Here is a 17,731-nt window from a genome sequence, read left to right on the forward strand (position 1 = left end):
GTAAGCACATTAAGTGGTTCCTTAGACCTTAACCAAATCAAGCCTACTTTCCATCAATCAGTAATGACCACGCTAAAGCTTTATATTTAGGACATATTTTGAGAAGATCCAGCTCAATCATGTGCAGAATATTAATGAAGGTTATTAGGTGGGGATACCCAGTGTCGGACTGGGTTTTATTGGACCCACCAGAGGAAAATATTCTCAGGACTTAACCCCTGTATCATCAATAGAGTCTAATAGATCATAGTGATAAGTGACTGGCTCCAAAGGCAGCCATATATAGATTTTATTTTCTACTGGACCTTTCGTATTAGAGCTTGGGCTCACCAGAAGATCCTCTGGTACTTTGGTTGCCCAGTGTGACACTGAGGATACCCTCTTCATGACCCTCATCTATTGCCCAGAGCAGAGAGTGGCTTTTAAAGGGCATCTCTTACTTTGGAGGACCACAATGTTGCAATACTCCATCTCTCCTGCAGTGGTGCTGCTGGGAAATTGAACACTTGAGTTTTCCCCCACAGATTACATTTCATACACAACAAATAAGAATGTAACAAATGGCAGATAATCAATCCGGGGGTGGTCTGCCTCTTCCAGCTGAGTCTTCCATGTGGCTTCCATGTAATTTCCAGTTTGATAAGACCGTCTCTTTTAGCACCTTGTCAGAAGAGCTGACACTTTCCTGATTTTTACATATCACCTGGTCCTATAAATATCCCAACTGACAGAAGCTATAATTGTCGCCGCTGATATTTCCGTTTCCATGGAAATCGCTAAAATACACGACAGATGTTCTCCGCCTAACGAATTCAATTAAGCAAAATAAGACAAACTGTTGTTTACTGGCAAACGTCTCTTCTTTGTGCTTACAGTTCATCTGCCTCCCAGCTCTTATATTAGACATATTGAGGCTTCCTGTAGATAAATGATGGGGGTTATTTCCTTGTTAAACATCCTGAGTTAGAGCCGTGTTTTCATTGTGGTCATTGCTTGTTTATAGGGTCTGTTCAGCGCTGGTTGCACTTTGCTTGAGATATCATCTTGTATCTGGTAGTGATGAAGATACCAATGGGGTTGTGTAGCTAACAGAGTGGGCTTTGGGGGTCTTCAGACTTTCTAACCTCAGTGGAGACCCTACCATGCCTTTTTTACCTTATTTGATTGGAAAAATCATAATGACAGCTGCTCGAATCCAGTTCTTGGAATTTCTTTATGCAACCATTCGGAAGGGAGGAATCCTACTTGCCTATCCTTGGTTCATGCCAATCCCCCTGACTCTTCCCATCACATCATCTTGCTTCTGCATCTAAATGATGGAAAGTCAGAAGGATAGGGATGGTCCCCACCAGATATAGAAGCTGCTAGGTACCAGTTCCTAGGGGTACATTTTTAACACTTTTTGCATTTCTTCATGGATCTTTGCATATGTTTGACGCTTGGATTTAATCTATTTAATCTAGATTTTTGGAATTTTTCTACACCATACATTGACACATGAACATGACCTAAAGCATTGTGAAGTTGATTATGACACCAGTCTGGGGTGTAGAATAAGGAAGAAGAATGGAACCCTAGTAGTGGCCCTTAATTTTGTAGCCCCAACCACTGCAGATCAGCTGCAAAATGGCCTCCAGCCAGTCTTTCATAATATGTCCTGTAATTTGGACAGAGGCAGGAGGCATATCTAAAGCTTTGATACCAGAACCCTTAATTTTGCTTTACCTGTTACCATCCAACGGGATGGTCTGCATACTCAACTGGAACCATCTATGACACAGCTGATACCTATAATACTATAAGTTTGTGTTATGATGGATGACTATAGGTTGCAGAGTGCTGAAGCTCCTTCCAATTGCTTTGGCCATATGGTAGCACTCTGGGTTGAGGGAACTTGCTTTTAAAATATATGACAATTTGCGCTCTATTGAAAGATTGCACTACGGCATGTCCAAGGCTTGGCTTGGTTCTTCTACTAGGGATCACAACATGTGTGGCTGTAAAGTGCATCTCTTACTTTCGATGACCAAAACGTTGGCACTGCTGGGAAAGTGAAATACTTTGACATCAAAACTCTCATGCATAACAAGTGACTAACGTTTCTCTGAACTTTTCCATTCCTAGTGCCAACAACACCCCCAAACAGGTGGAAGTGCGTATGCATGACAGCCAACTAACCTCAGACGAAGTGCACCCCAGATCACCATGCCTAAGATGTTGCGACAAGATCCGAGGAAACCTCTTGCTTTCCCTCACAGTATTTGGTAAGTCCATAATTATCTATAGATTGAGCCGGTCCTGCTGAAAAGTCTTGAGGGACATTTTGGATGGAGAATGTATGGCAGGCATACAAATTCAGGGGTACATAGAAGAGCAGAGTGGTGCAGGGAGTGGAGAACTTTGGTCATATATAAGCGCTATATAGTGGTCATTGCGTAGACATTGTGTAACATTGCTACAGTATCTAATTTTTGCAATGTATGGTGATGGCTCTGTATAGCATTAACATGTAGACAACTGTATGGAAGTGTTATTGGGCGCCATATTGTGTTTATAATTGTGTAGCTGTATGGTGCAGCTGATTGTCTCGTGATAATGGCACCTGTCAATAGGGTGGGATATATTAGGTAAAAAGTGAACAGTCGGTACTTGAAGTTGATGTGTTGTTGGAAGCAGGCAAAATGGGCAACCGTGAGGATCTGAGGGACTTTGACAGAGGGCAAATTGTGATGGCGAGATGACTGGTCAGAGCATCTCCAAAAGAACTGCTCTTGTGGGGTGCTCCTGGTATGTTGTAGTTAGTACTAACCAAAAGTGGTCAAAAGAAGGGCAACTTGTGGACTGGCGACAGAGTCATGGATGCCAAGGGCTTATTGATGCACATGGAGAGAGAAGGTGGGCCAGTCTGGTCTGATCCTACTGTAGGACAAATCCCTAAAAAAAATTACCACTGGCGATGAAAATAAGGTGTCAGAACACACAGGGCATTGCAACTTGCAGTGTTGGGGGCTGAGTAGCTTCAGACTTTGCAATGCCATCTTACAGAGCGGCCAGGATTTATGCAATGAATCTGGCAACAACTGGACAATCAGCAGTGGACCCGTCCCGCTTGGACCTACCCTGAATATAATGTTATGACTGATCAGTGTATGGGGAGCAGGGTGACTATGCAGGGATAGGGCTGACCCTGTAGTCGATAGAGAGGGGCTCGGACAAGAACTCGGGTACAGTTATGGTTTAGAGAAGGGAGATGCAGAGCGCTCTGGGGGATGGGTTTTCTGGAGCCATGTTCTTTCTGTTTGTTGCCATAGGAATAAGTGATAAAATACCGGATTAAGCAGAACGGTCCCAGCAGGTGATCAGGCATAAAAATAAATCATGCGTAGGGGGGGGCTCCTGAGCTTGAGCAACATACAGGACCTGTAGGAGGTTCAATTTTCTGCTGATAAAGTAATTTGGAAATGTTGGCTGGATGCCCAATTAGGAGAATGAAGTGTAGATAATTAGGTGTCCTCTCATTACCTGATATCAGCATTGTGTGCCCGTAAGGGTAATGGCAAAAATAATTTTGCATATTTTTGTCATCATGTGCTATTATTATACTATGGCTTTTGTGTCTTTTACTCTGCATACTGTTTATACTGATGTAGAAACAAAGCGACCACCTCTCCATTGGACTCCATTGGATTTGGGATTTCTGGGGTCCCAGGCAAAGTTACGTTTAGGGGTCCTCATTCCACTGCTAAATTATTCTCCCTTCTCCCCACTAAGCCTCAGTCTTAGATTAGCTCTGCAGCCTGGGCGCTTCTGCTACTGCTCTACATCCGGGAAGGACCCCACTGGCCGCACACGTAGGATGTCCGCCCCTGGTCTAGTTGTGTTTTTCAGCCAACCACTTGTGGCCTGCAGAGGGGCCAAAGCTTTTGCTTGGTTTGCATGGTGCTAAAGACTGCCTATAGCTGTGGTTTCTGTATATTGTCAACAGGTAGCAAGTCCCTCCTTTTAGGTTTTCATGGGTATTGGGTTGTGCCACCATGATAATGCCATCATGAGATATGAACCTCTAGAACCAAGAAGAACTAGGAGGATGGAGTATCGGCTGCGCTGCATCACCAGGGATTGCTTTTTTTTAAAATATTTGCTGCAGTTGGGTAACATATTTTACTATTTTACTTATACTTTCTAACCTCCCCCCCAACCCCAACTTTTTTTTTTTACAGGTGTCATCATGGGAGCAGTTTGTGGGGGTCTCCTTCGGATGGCATCTCCCATTCATCCTGACATTATCATGGTCATTGCCTTCCCAGGAGACATTCTCATGAGGATGCTGAAGATGTTGATTCTTCCTTTAATCATCTCCAGTTTAATCACTGGTAAGTGGATGAAGGTCTCCAGTGTTCTAGAGCTTCTCAATGTTCCTAAACCATGTTCCCCCTGCTCAAATAAATTACACCAAAGTACACCAAGAATATGGACATATACTGCCCCACAATGAGCACAGTGCATGTACCCCCTAAATGTGCACAGTACATGTTCCTTGGAGACATGGCAGGTACCACTTTATGTGCTATAGGTTGAGTTCTAGAGTAAAAATTTGGACCAAGATGAATTCCAAGTCAACTGTCCCTTCTGCCAGCTCATCTCACGTCAAATACTTGGTCATTGGATTAGATAAGGCTGAGTTCACATAAAACCTAGAGCAAAATGTATACATAGGGCACCATTTACGCAATGGAGGCTTAAGTCGGGCCGCTTTATGTCGGTAGATTTTTTTGATTCAGTATGGAACAGGGTAGTAGACTAAACTATTCCGTACAAAGGTATGCAATCAAACATGTATTGCCTTGAAAAACATTCATGCCGCTTGAACTTTTCTTCATTTTTTCATGTTACACCCACAAACTTAAATGTACAGTAGATAATTGGGATTTTATGTGATAGATCAACACAGAGTAGCAAGTATGTGTGAAGTGAAAAGAAAATAATACATGGTTTTCAAAAATTTTAATAAATAAAAATTTTAAAAGTGTGACGTGCATTTGTACTTAGCTCCCTGTACTATGATACCCCTAAATAAAATCCAGTGTGACCAATTGCCTTCAGAAGTCACCTAATTAGTAAATAGAGTCTACCTACAGCTGTTCTGTGAAGGCCTCAGAGGTTTGATAGAGAACATCAGTGATCAAACAGCATCATGAAAACCAAGGAACACACCAGACAGGTCAGGGATAAAGTTGTGAAGAATTTTAAAGCAGGGTTAGGTTATAAAAAATATTCCAAGCTCTAAACATCTCACGGAGCACTGTTCAGTCCAACATCCGAAAATGAAAGGAGTATGGCACAACTGCAAGCCTACCAAGACATGGCCGTCCACCTAAAGTGACAGCCCAGGCAAGAAGAGCAGTAATTAGAGAAGCAGCCAAGAGGCCCATGGTCACTCTGGACGAGCTGCAGGAATCACAGCTCAGGTGGGAGAATCTGTCCACAGGACAACTGTTAGTCATGAACACAAATCTGGCCTTTATGGCAGAGTGGCAAGAAGAAAGCCATTTTTGAAAGCAAGCCATAAGAATTCCTGTTTGCAGTTTGCCACAAGCCATGTAGGGGACCCAGCAAATGTGGAAGAAGGTGCTCTGGTCAGATGAGACCAAAGTTGAACTTTTTGTCCTAAATGCAAAACGCTATGTGTGGTGGAAAATTAACACTGTACATCGCCCTGCACACACCATCCCCACCGTGAAACATGGCGTGGCAGCATCATGCTGTGGGGAGGCTTTTCTTCAGCAGGGAAAAAATTTCAGCCTTTAGCTGTGCGAAGCTGGTAGAGACATACCTTAAAAGACCTGCAGCTGTACCTGCAGAGAAAGGTGGTCTTGCAAAGCATTGACTCAGGGGGGATGAATACAAATGCACACCACACTTTCCAGATTTTTATTTATTACAAATTTTGAAAAACCACGTATCACTTTCTCTTCACTTGACACATACTTTCTACTTTGTGTTGGTCGATCACATAAAATCTCAATAAAATACATTTAACTTTGTGGGTGTACCATGAAACAATGTGGAAATGTTCAAGGGGTATGAATACTTTTTCAAGGCACTGTATATGTTTTTTTTTTTTTTTAATACAATGAGAGCCTATTACACATTCCTCTATGCAGTGAGGAATTCAGCTTTCTGTTACAGGCATCCCATCCCCACCTCTGACATAGGCCCCAACCATGATGTGAACAGAACCTAAAGCTGGCCTTACACATGAGATGTGTTTCGACCAAACCCGCTGAGCATCTATGGGAACCTCGCCACTCTCCCCTGATGACTGATGTCGGAGGAGATAAGTATCAGGCATGTTGGATGTCAACTGCCCGATCCTTTTGTTATCAGGAGATAAGCCAATACCATAGGTGTCTGGCTGCATCTTCCTCCCCCATCTCCATTGGCCAAGCATGCATATGTATGGGAGGATTGATGAGTGTTCGGCGGACATCTATCTCATGTCTATGGCTGAAGACTTGAGAGGTTCAGATGGTATCTGCAGACAATGCCAACCATCTGTATTGGCACAGACAGACTGACCCCTCAGATTGTTTTCTAGTAGGCCTATCCTATTGATCTAGCAATCAATCATTCAGCCTGTTCTTCCTCCATAGAAATTTCCATCCAAGCCATAGAAATGGCAGGTCTAACCAAATGGGCTTATTCTCCAAGGATCGCGATAACTGCCGGCAGCAACTAGTGGCCACAGATGTCACAGAGATTAGTCTTATCTAACCATCCATGTTCAATGTTGGCTACCCAAAGGTGGGCATTTTGTAACCCCTGCTTTGGGCACCACCAAGAAAGCTTGTCCCACCCTGGAGCAGTCCTGCGAGATGGTCTGGAAGGTCCACCATGTTTCAGGTCTCAGTGCTTGATGGTACAAGTATAATACTGCCACCCTATATCACAGGTCATCCCACCCATGAGCCCAGTATCTCTAAGGCTTAGTCACACCACCTTTTTGACAGGTTTCCAGTCATCCAAGCCATGGTTACAACATTGACACAGTTGAAGACGTGGCCACTCGTTGACATCTTTTCACTCTACTTTTCAGGGTACTTTTGGCATATTTGCCACGAAAGCCCCCCAATACATACTGCAAATATATCCATAGGCCCCTGATTCACCTAAAGAATTATTAGGAACACCTGTTCTATTTCTCATTAATGCAATTATCTAGTCAACCAATCACATGGCAGTTGCTTCAATGCATTTAGGGGGGTGGTCCTGGTCAAGACAATCTCCTGAACTCCAAACTGAATGTCAGAAGGGGAAAGAAAGGTGATTTAAGCAATTTTGAGCGTGGCATGGTTGTTGGTGCCAGACGGGCCGGTCTGAGTATTTCACAATCTGCTCAGTTACTGAGATTTTCACGCACAACCATTTCTAGGGTTTACAAAGAATGGTGTGAAAAGGGAAAAACATCCAGTATGCGGCAGTCCTGTGGGCGAAAATGCCTTATGGATGCTAGAGGTCAGAGGAGAATGGGCCGACTGATTCAAGCTGATAGAAGAGCAACGTTGACTGAAATAACCGCTCGTTACAACCGAGGTCTGCAGCAAAGCATTTGTGAAGCCACAACACGCACAACCTTGAGGCGGATGGGCTACAACAGCAGAAGACCCCACCGGGTACCACTTATCTCCACTACAAATAGGAAAAAGAGGCTACAATTTGCACGAGCTCACCAAAATTGGACTGTTGAAGACTGGAAAAATGTTGCCTGGTCTGATGAGTCTCGATTTCTGTTGAGACATTCAAATGGTAGAGTCCGAATTTGGCGTAAACAGAATGAGAACATGTATCCATCCTCTGATGGCTACTTCCAGCAGGATAATGCACCTGTCACAAAGCTCCAATTATTTCAAATTGGTTTCTTGAACAGGACAATGAGTTCACTGTAGTAAAATGGCCCCCACAGTCACCAGATCTCAACCCAATAGAGCATCTTTAGGATGTGGTGGAACGGGAGCTTCGTGCCCTGGATGTTCATCCCTCAAATCTCCATCAACTGCAAGATGCTATCCTATCAATATGGGCCAACATTTCTAAAGAATGCTATCAGCACCTTGTTGAATCAATGCCACGTAGAAATAAGGCAGTTCTGAAGGCAAAAGGGGGTCCAACACCGTATTAGTATGGTGTTCCTAATAATTCTTTAGGTGAGTGTATATAGCACCTTAAGGGCCCCGTTTTATTAAGGATCCATTATTGTCAGAGCTTGGTCCCCACCAGAAGATCCTCTAGTATACTGGTGGGCCAGTCCGACCCTGTCCCCAGCCCCCCGCCTTCCCCCGTGAATATCGCTCATTTTATCCACATGATATCTACTGTATCTTCAGTCCTGCGTGGAGCCTTTCGGCAGATGCCCAGATGGACGTCTGTTGGGGGGGGGGGGGGAAGAAGGCTCATTACCGAAAGCCGAGGAGATGCTACCGTCTTATTACAGCTCTGCGCTCTCATCTTAGACGGATCTCCCGCCTGAGACATGTGAGCTCTCTCCGGCAATTAAACGCAGAACACGTCGACTGGATGGAAACATCTGTAGCCCCTATTTTCCTGCACACAATTAAATCCCTTGTGACAGCTGGAATTAAACCATATATTAATCTGGTAAATCAAAGACTGCCGGCCCGGGGCGGATTAACCCTTTCTGTGCCAGAGAGGCTAGAACGCCTGTGTGTTAAAGGAGAAATGGAAGAAAAACTGATTTGTAGGTCGATTGTGTAGAATTTTTTGCGCACATTGTACTCCTTCATATATGGATCAAATATGGATGCGCAATACGGTATTTTTTTATGCAATTTGTTCAGCTTTTGTTCCATATTTTGCTGTAAATTGTCTAGTTTTGATCCACATTTGTTACCTTTTTTTTCTTCAAGAATTAAATCTTTTTGCTGTTATTGTAATGTTAATGTGCAGAACCTGTGTACATACAAAACATGCATTTTTTTATTCAACCCATTGAATTCCATGGGCTGAAAATGGATCGGTTGGAACATGCTGCATATTAAATGCATAAAAAAAAAAAAAAAAGGTGTATTAAAGGGGCTTCCTGAGAACAGGTGATCAGATCGGTGGGGGTCCTCACTGACCAGATGTTTCAGGCGACCGACAGTGCCGGAAATGATACAGTGCACTGAAGGCTTCATTCACCGTTTAGTTTCCCGCGCTGCAGCTCAGCTCCTGTTCATTTGAAGGGGAGCTGAGCTGCAGTACCCAAAACGGCCACTAGACAGTGGAGCGAACCTTGTGCTTGTGTTTCCGTCCATTGCATAGATTCCAGGGCTGGCGGCTGCACAGAATAGATGATCAGTGGGGGTGCCAGGTGACGGACCTCCACCAAACTCATATGGATAGACCAGGGATGCCCAACCTGCGGCCCTCCAGCTGTTGAAAACTACAACTCCCAGCATGGCCAGACAGCCTTCAGCTATCAGGACATGTTGAGAATTGTAGTTTTACAACAGCTGGAGGGCCGCAGGTTGGGCATCCCTCGGATAGACCATTAACGGCTAATTCCTGGAAAACCCCTTTAAAATGAGAATATGAATGAGCCATAAGGGTCAAAATTTTAGTTTTTTTCTTAAAATTATGATACATTTACAAGGCTATTATTACAATGTTTAGTTAATATATTACATAGAGCTGTACGAAGACTGAGTTTGGGTTAGTGGAAATGTACCTGCAGTTCTCTTCAAGAACTATTAGTTTAGTAACATAAAAAATAAAAAAAATGAGCCCTTTTGACAAATTCAGCTCTGCTACATCTGGTGGCATCCCACAATGTCTTGCAAACTTTCAAGGTTTTATTATTATTATTTTTTTTTTTATTTGCTTCCAAGGTTTGGCCGGTTTGGATGCAAAATCGAGTGGACGTCTTGGCACCAGGGCAATGGTATATTACATGTCTACCACCATTATAGCCGCCGTCTTGGGAGTCATCCTCGTGTTGGCCATACATCCTGGAGACCCCAAGCTTAAAAAGCAACTTGGAAAGGGACAGGAAAACGACGAGGTCTCAAGTTTAGATGCTTTCTTGGATCTGATTAGAAATCTGTTTCCTGATAACCTGGTGCAAGCTTGTTTTCAGCAGGTAAACAAATCTGTATTACCACTAGACTTGATAGAAAGTGATCTGCCCCCCAAATACAACCCCCCCCCCCCATGCCTATGCTTTCATATATCAGACAGCCAAGTATGACCTTCCTTAAAGGGGTTTTCCAAGTTTTTTTTTTTTTTACTGATGACCTATCCAGAGTTGGATAAGTCATCAGTATGTGATCGGTGGGGGTCCGACACCCAGGACACCTGCCGATCAGCTGTTTGAGAAGGACTGGCGCTCAGAGTAGCTCCGGAGCCTTCTCTCTGGTCACCGCCACAGCCTCGTACATTGTATAGTAGCTGTGGAATCACCGCCCAGCCCCATTCCCTTCAATGGGCCTGAGCTGCGCCTAGGTCATGTGACCAATGAACGTGATGTTACACGGCCTAGAAAAAGCTGGAGAAGGCCAAGGCACTGCTGCGAGTGCCATTGCCTTCTCAAACAGCTGATTGGAAGGGGTCGCGGGTGTCGGACACCCACCGATCAGATACTGATGACCTATCCAGAGTATAGGTCATCATTAAAATATACACTAGGAAAACTCCTTTAAATAAGAATTATGTAATGCTCAATTTCTCCTGTGGGGGTGCTGCAGAGAAACTGAACACTTGCTGCCGAGTACAGTTGACCAAGAAATCCCTGCAATCCTAGATTTGAACCCGAATGGGGCAATATCTATGTGGAATTTGTATGTTCCCCAAGAACTTGCTTGTATGTATGTACTTATAGCTTAAAGGCTATGGACACCGTTGAAGCTTTTTCTGATTGCATTTTACTCATTTTGGGTTAAAATAAATTTTTTCAGTTGGTCATTTAAAAAAAACAAAAAAACGTTCAGCCGTTTCTGAGATATAGAGTTAAACAGTTTCTGTTTTCTTTAAATCCCTTCATCTGATGGCTCATGTGTAGTTTTTATCTCTGGTCTCTTGACTTCATAAACACTCATTATAGCTCAACTCTTCTCAAACTGATAAGAATATGGCTTAACTGGCTGAAATAAGTGTTTATGAGTAGGGGTGAGCGAACCCGAACTGCAAAGTTCGGGTTCGTACCGAACTTTGAGAGTTTGGGTACCCGGACCCGAACCCGGACTTTTTCACTGACGTTCGGGTGATTTTATTATTTTATTTTATTATTTTCTGTTATAACATGGTTATAATGGAAAATAATAGAATTCTTAAAACAAAATGCTAAATAAAATGGACATTGAGGGGTTAAAATAATAAAAAAAACTCACCTCATCCACTTGATCGCCTTTCTTCAGGAACTGCAAAAGGACCTGCGATGTGGTAAGCGCGGTGATGTCATCGCAGGTCCTTTTGCAGGTCCTGAAGAAAGAAGACCTGCACGATCAAGTGGATGAGGTGAGTTTTTTAAAATTATTTTTAACCCCTCAATGTCGATTTTATTTATCATTCTGTCTCAAGAATGCTATTATTTTCCGTTATAACGGAAAATAATAAAGTGAAGACTTTAATGGGGTCCGGGTTCAGGTTCCAGTTCGGGTTCTGAACCTGAACTTCGACCTGTAGTTCGGCCGAACCCGGCGAACCCGAACTTTCAAGGGTTCGCTCATCCCTATTTATGAGGTCAGGAGATCAGAGATAAAAGCGGCACATGAGCCGTCAAATGACGGGATTCAAAGGAAACAGACTGTGACAGCTTGCAGACAGAATGACAGACAAGCACAAACCCTTGTGTCTCAGAGAAAGCTGAACATATTTAATAAAGTCCAATTCAAAAAATATAAATTTTTGCCCAAAATTAGTAAAATGCACTCTTAAAAAAAAAATTGCCAGAAAGGTGTCTATAGCCTTTAAGTGACTCTAATGAAATAGTCCCTAGTATGTGCATGAAGCATGAGGAGATTATATTTTGAGGCCCATGATGGGGCGGTACTAATGTGAATGATTGGAGCTATAGGACTTTGGGGGATGGAAGGAAACTCTAACCCTAAAAAAATTAAATGTTGCTGTTTTTGCCCTTAGATTCAGACTGTTAGCAAGAAGGTTGTTGTGGAAGATCCCACTGAGGAGCCTGCCAATGTGACCGATTCATTCTTCTCGCTCATGAACGACACGGTCCCCAAAACGACGGAGGAAATAAAAAAAAAATTGGAGTATAAAGATGGAATGAACGTCTTAGGTATGGAAATCAAAGTCTTAGATCTTTTCAAATTTTGGCCACACACAGGACCATAATGTTTGGAAGAAGTTACAATTCCATGAGCCGCCTATGGTAGGGTGGTATCCTACAGCCATGAGAGAGAAATCTACAAAAACACTGAGGCAACGGTGCAGCAGCCTGCTGAGGACTGCATGGAGGATGGGAGTGGTGCTTGTGGCCCGCAGGGTGGTTGTCACTGTGATCTGTGAGTACTACAATCTCCCCTCTGGCTCTCCTAGGGGTTGTGCACTGACTGCTGGGTGCATCCTTTCTAGCAGACTCTAGTTTTGAGGTTCCTTCCTGTGGTAGTTGGGGTTGCACTTGATGTTAGACGTTGGTCTGGATGCAAGGCAGGAGAGCAGGTGCAATGGCGGGTGTATGGTGGAGTCAGTAACCAGGCCAGATGGTGTACATAAATACGTTTTTCTTTACTAAAGTGCAGACTAGGAGTAGTAGTACATCTGGTAATAACATGGCACAGTTCCAAGTAGATCACAGTGCAATTTCTCCCGAATAGCAACATGTGGGCAGCAGCAATGATATTAGGGTTTTAGTACTCCTCACTGTCTCTGCAGAACCTTAGGTATGGAATGCGGTTCTTTGTAAATGTTTCTGCAGTTCCCAAGCTGAGGGGAGCAGCTGGACAAACCGTCTCCAAGTGTGGAAGGGTGCATTGGAAATGTTTCCTCTCACAGCAGCAACGTTTCTCTCTGCCACAAATGTGCACAATAACTTGCTGACTGACTCCAATGTATGGCCTTGTAGATCCTTGACCTTCTGATTTCCTATCTCTGGAGCACATTTGATAGTAGAGCTGCTTCCTTGGCTGTAGATTGTCTCAGAAATTAAGCTTCTCTGAGCTCTGGCCTAGCTCTGAGGAGAATCCACAAGTAGGTCCTCACTGTAGTACAGAAACACAATTACTCACTAACCAGGGTGCAGACCCAGGTTAATCTCCTGGCAACCTAAGGGGATGAGCCAAGGTGTTAACCCTAAACTGTCTATCCATTACTATTAGGTATACAAATACAGTAAACCAGAACACCTCACTTAGCAACCTTAGCAGTGACCATGTTCTGGGATACTGCAAGGGCTCCATAGTGGAAGAGTCCTAACAGTATACAGCAGGATGTCGGGTTCGAAATGAAATATCCTCGTCATGTGCAGACTGTCACTATGAAGAGTGATCGATGGACAATGTTGCATTCAGTTCTTGACTGCCCTTTGAACTCTATCAGTACCTTCCACCTCTTCTCTCCGCAGGTGTAATTGGCTTTTTCATTGCATTCGGCATTGCCATGGGAAAAATGGGAGAACAGGCCAGGCTGATGGTGGAATTCTTCAATATCCTGAACGAGATTGTGATGAAACTTGTGACAATGATAATGTGGTAAGTTAAAGTCCAAAGCAATCTATACAAATGTATAAATAATAAAAGTAGATCCTTCTCTTATGAACCCCCAATGCTCATCTTAGATATTTACGGCATATGCCAGAAATGTCTGATAGATGTTTGTCCCACCTCTGACTGCTGCCAATCGAGAGGGAAATTAAAAAACAAGCTTTCTTGGCCTCCCATGGCAGACCCATGACATCTTTGAGATGGGAAGACAGACAGGGGTCTTTGAATTCAATGTTTTGCCAAAAGTCATCATATTTCTTGATTCTTGAAAGTCTATGTAGACACTTGACTCTTTGGTGGAGATCTCCTGAACCTCTATTGACTTCTCGGTACAAAGAACAGAAGATCCAATGCTCCCTAAAATCACATGTGAACAAGAGCTCATAAGGAGCTTGAAACACATAAGATAAGAACAAACTACTTATGTATCACTTTTAATTAAAGATTAAATAAGTATGATGTTATTTTATTGAGCATAGGATCTGCTCTTTGGCTTTAATGGCTGGTGGTCTGCAACTTCTGGATGCTCTGAGGTCTATGGATGTTATATTGTGGAGCCAAAGTGCTGAGCGCCCGTTTATCTTGTTTTGACTTCTATTTACCATAGCAGTCACAAGAATCAGTATGCCTCTACCTAATCCTTTTTTATTCAGATATTTTGCTCCTTGAAAAAGTCATTTTTCCACCAGTACGTCAAGCTCTATGGCAGACGTTATTTCACAATGTGTGTCAGAGCCAATTTCCAAGCTAACAATGGCCATTCTATCCAAGCGTAGAAGACGAATTTCCTGTTTATTGCAGGTCTTTGTCATTTCTTTGTAAAACCACAGACCTAGTTTCTGAGAGACAATGAGGGCTCTGGGGAAATTCTGGACCTGTTACAGGTGGACGACATCCACGTTCTCAGAGGAAGCAGCCTGACACAGCTTTATTGATCTCTTCTTAAGAAAATAGCCATTTGGAGCGGAGTCTTGAAAGAACAATGAGTTCCCAGTTTAACTAAATTAGCATGTCCTTTCTTCCTACTGGATACACACCTGGTTCCTCATTGCTGACTGCCTTGATATTTACAATTTGGTGCTCACTCAGCTGCTAATCAAGGGAACGGCAAGAAATGGGTATCGCCTGCCAAATGACTATAGCTTGTGTTATGGAGACGTATCAGAAGTTGTCCTTGAGCTTTGACCTCCACCAGTTTCCAAGTATTAAAACTCACAGATACCGGAAACATCTCTGACACTAAGAGCTATTCATATTAATGTTTTGTCAGCTACTGGAATCCTTGTGTAGTGCCAATAAGAGTCTGATACTCCAAAGAACACCAGAAGTCTTTTTAAATGGAAAACATTGGTGGTCGAAGCTCATGGATCTAGTGGTTCTAGAGGTTGGAACAAGTATGAAACCAAGGGCTATTATAGGGAAGGCACATGGGGACAAACTTGGTGTCCACCCAGTTGTCTCTAGATCTACATTTGACATTATGTTATTAAATTGCACGTAAAGATCTTACTTGCAGCTTTTATTACTGAGGGTCACAGCACGGTCCTCGATTTGGACTAGAAAAAAATCTAGAGGAGCATTTTTATTGCCATAGAAGGATGAAGATACATGGTCAACAAGGTATTGCTTATCTCTCTAATGACCAAATGACCAAGCATGTTGTCCATCAGGATATATTTTTTCTTTTTTTTAGAAATGGTGCAAAATCATTAAAAATAAAGTATAAGAAGCCTTACTCACCTTACCGATTCCCTGCCGTTCCCATGCTTACTATTTTCCCGCTAGTCTTTGTTTTCTGGTCCAGACTGGTCAAAGAAGAAATAGGAGGAGATGCTGGCTCCACCCACCTCAGCCAGTGATTGGCGAGCAGGTTCTTCTATGAGGAGCTGGGACAAGGAAGCAGAGATCAAAGGTCATGGTTGATCCTGGAATGTATGGGCATATAGGAGAATCCAGCCCTGCAGCTGAACAATGTTTAGAACCCATGTCCCCTACCATGAAAACCTTCATCCTAAACCTAACACACACAAGACACCACACAGAACACTTTTGATAAAGTCCCCCACCGCCGTGACCACATGGCTTAAACCGCCCAGGAGCCCATACACTCTAGGTTTTACCCAGCAGGGACCTTGTATTTTTGGAATGGCAACATAGTTGCCAACAGTCCCAAATTTGTAGGGACTATAACTAATTTCCAGAGACAGTCCCTGCAAATTCGAGCTGCCTTAATATGAAAATGCGCATTCCTGCCTGGTGGGGTATCAGTAAGGTGATTAATGCTTCTTCTTTTTTTTAAACCATACATCCTTTTTTCTAAAAATAATTCATCCTGATGGACAACCCCTTTAAATTCAAACATGTCTTCCCCAGCATGGACAATGGCTGCCCTTTACACATTAGGTTGTTGTAAGATCCTGTTGACATCTGATCATGTCCAGAGTACGATAGTCATTCATTAAGCTACCGTTAAGGGGCCACCACCAAATTTCATTTCCAGGGGCTTCCACCAAACTCCATTCCTCTCTGATCAAACCTCCTAAGAAAAATTCTTAGCTGCCATTGTTGATTCTTAGATTGTTGAGTTTGATTGGCTAATGATCAAGGAGTAGGGTAATAAATTGTAGCTTGAGCTATGTACATGGTATAGACTGTTATACATGGAGTGTTGGATGGTGATCATTTGAGATGTATCTCTGCCCTTTGGTCTTCTCCAGGTATTCTCCCCTCGGTATTGCATGTTTGATCTGTGGAAAAATCATTGCCATCAAAGACTTGGAGCTTGTTGCTAGGCAACTGGGAATGTACATGATCACCGTGATTGTGGGCCTCATTATCCATGGAGCTATTTTCCTGCCGTCTCTGTACTTCGTGATCACCAGGAAAAGTCCATTTCCTTTTCTGGCTGGGATTTTTCAGGCTTGGATCACAGCTCTTGGTACAGCTTCCAGGTAAGAGTCTTCACATTTTACTGTATTACTATAGAACATAAATCATCCTGAAGGATTTTAGTACTTTAACCCTTCCCAAACTTGCTAAAAGTCCATGGGCACCAGGAAAAAAATGGTTTGCACTAACTTCCAGGCTGCATTCTTAATCCTTTCATTAATTTTTAGACCGGATGGTCAGCTTGAAACCTGTTCCTAGTTTCAGACTTTTCTCATGTGGCCGTATCCCTCCCAGTAATACATGGTGGATGTTATGCCAGCGGGTGTGGACCCATTGCTCCACTGACCGGCTATACCCTGGAGGGGCGTGGCCAAGTAACTACCTGGTCTTCACTAGAGCCTCTGATGGTGAGGATAGGCTTGGGCCCCGGGTCAGTGGCAGCTGACCTGGGGGTAAGATATACCGGTGCAAGCACTGATGGGAAAGACGTAATCAGGAAGTCCGAAGTCAGGGCAGGCAGCGATCAAGCAAAGTCCTTAATTGAAGTCCAAGGTCAGAGTCAGGCAGCAATCAAGCAAAATCTGTTAAATCGAGAAGCAGGGCCCGGTACACAGAAAAGCAGAAACTTCCTCCACACAAGGAACTAGACAAGCTAGTGACCAAGATTGCTCAGGCACCTTCCTGGGGTAGAAAGCTCCTTTAAATACTTCCTGGGAGGAGAGACACGCCCGTGCACGCCCTAACAAACAGTACAGGACTCAAGCAGGAAGTAAGCACATATACAACAGTTTAACAGCACAGAGTGATGGGATAACAGTGGATTTGTGTGTCCAGGATGCTGCTGTCTTCTCCCTGCCAACTGCCTTGTGTGAGCTTTCTATCCCATCTAAAGCCTGTGTGATCTGCCCTCCTTGGATCTTCTCCCTCGCAGATTTGCTCTGTAAAACCTGAGAGAAGAGAGGAGAGCAGAGAGAGCCATCAGAATCAAGATCACAGCTCTAACTTTTAGGCTGCAATCTTTATCCCTTAATTTGCTTATGGACACCTAATAGTTTGCAACCTACTCCTTCTTTCAGACTTTTCTCTTGTGGACGTCTCCCTCCCACTAATGCATGCTGGATCTGTGT

The 17,731-nt window shown here is 43.5% G+C and overlaps 1 protein-coding gene across 1 annotated transcript in view; it reads left to right on the forward strand.

Moving 5' to 3' along the window:
- Positions 1-2,143: 2,143 nt before the first annotated feature.
- SLC1A2 (solute carrier family 1 member 2) overlaps positions 2,144-17,731 on the forward strand; it is a 32,200-nt gene continuing 16,612 nt past the window's right edge. The window contains exons 1-6 of the mRNA XM_040409484.1: positions 2,144-2,264; positions 4,221-4,373; positions 9,888-10,138; positions 12,136-12,292; positions 13,577-13,703; positions 16,433-16,666. Coding sequence (XP_040265418.1) covers positions 2,159-2,264; positions 4,221-4,373; positions 9,888-10,138; positions 12,136-12,292; positions 13,577-13,703; positions 16,433-16,666 — 1,028 coding nt within the window. The 5' untranslated portion in view covers positions 2,144-2,158. The remainder of the gene's footprint in view (positions 2,265-4,220; positions 4,374-9,887; positions 10,139-12,135; positions 12,293-13,576; positions 13,704-16,432; positions 16,667-17,731) is intronic.

Source organism: Bufo bufo, chromosome 10 (genome assembly GCF_905171765.1).
Source record: "Bufo bufo chromosome 10, aBufBuf1.1, whole genome shotgun sequence".
Lineage (NCBI taxonomy): Eukaryota > Metazoa > Chordata > Amphibia > Anura > Bufonidae > Bufo > Bufo bufo.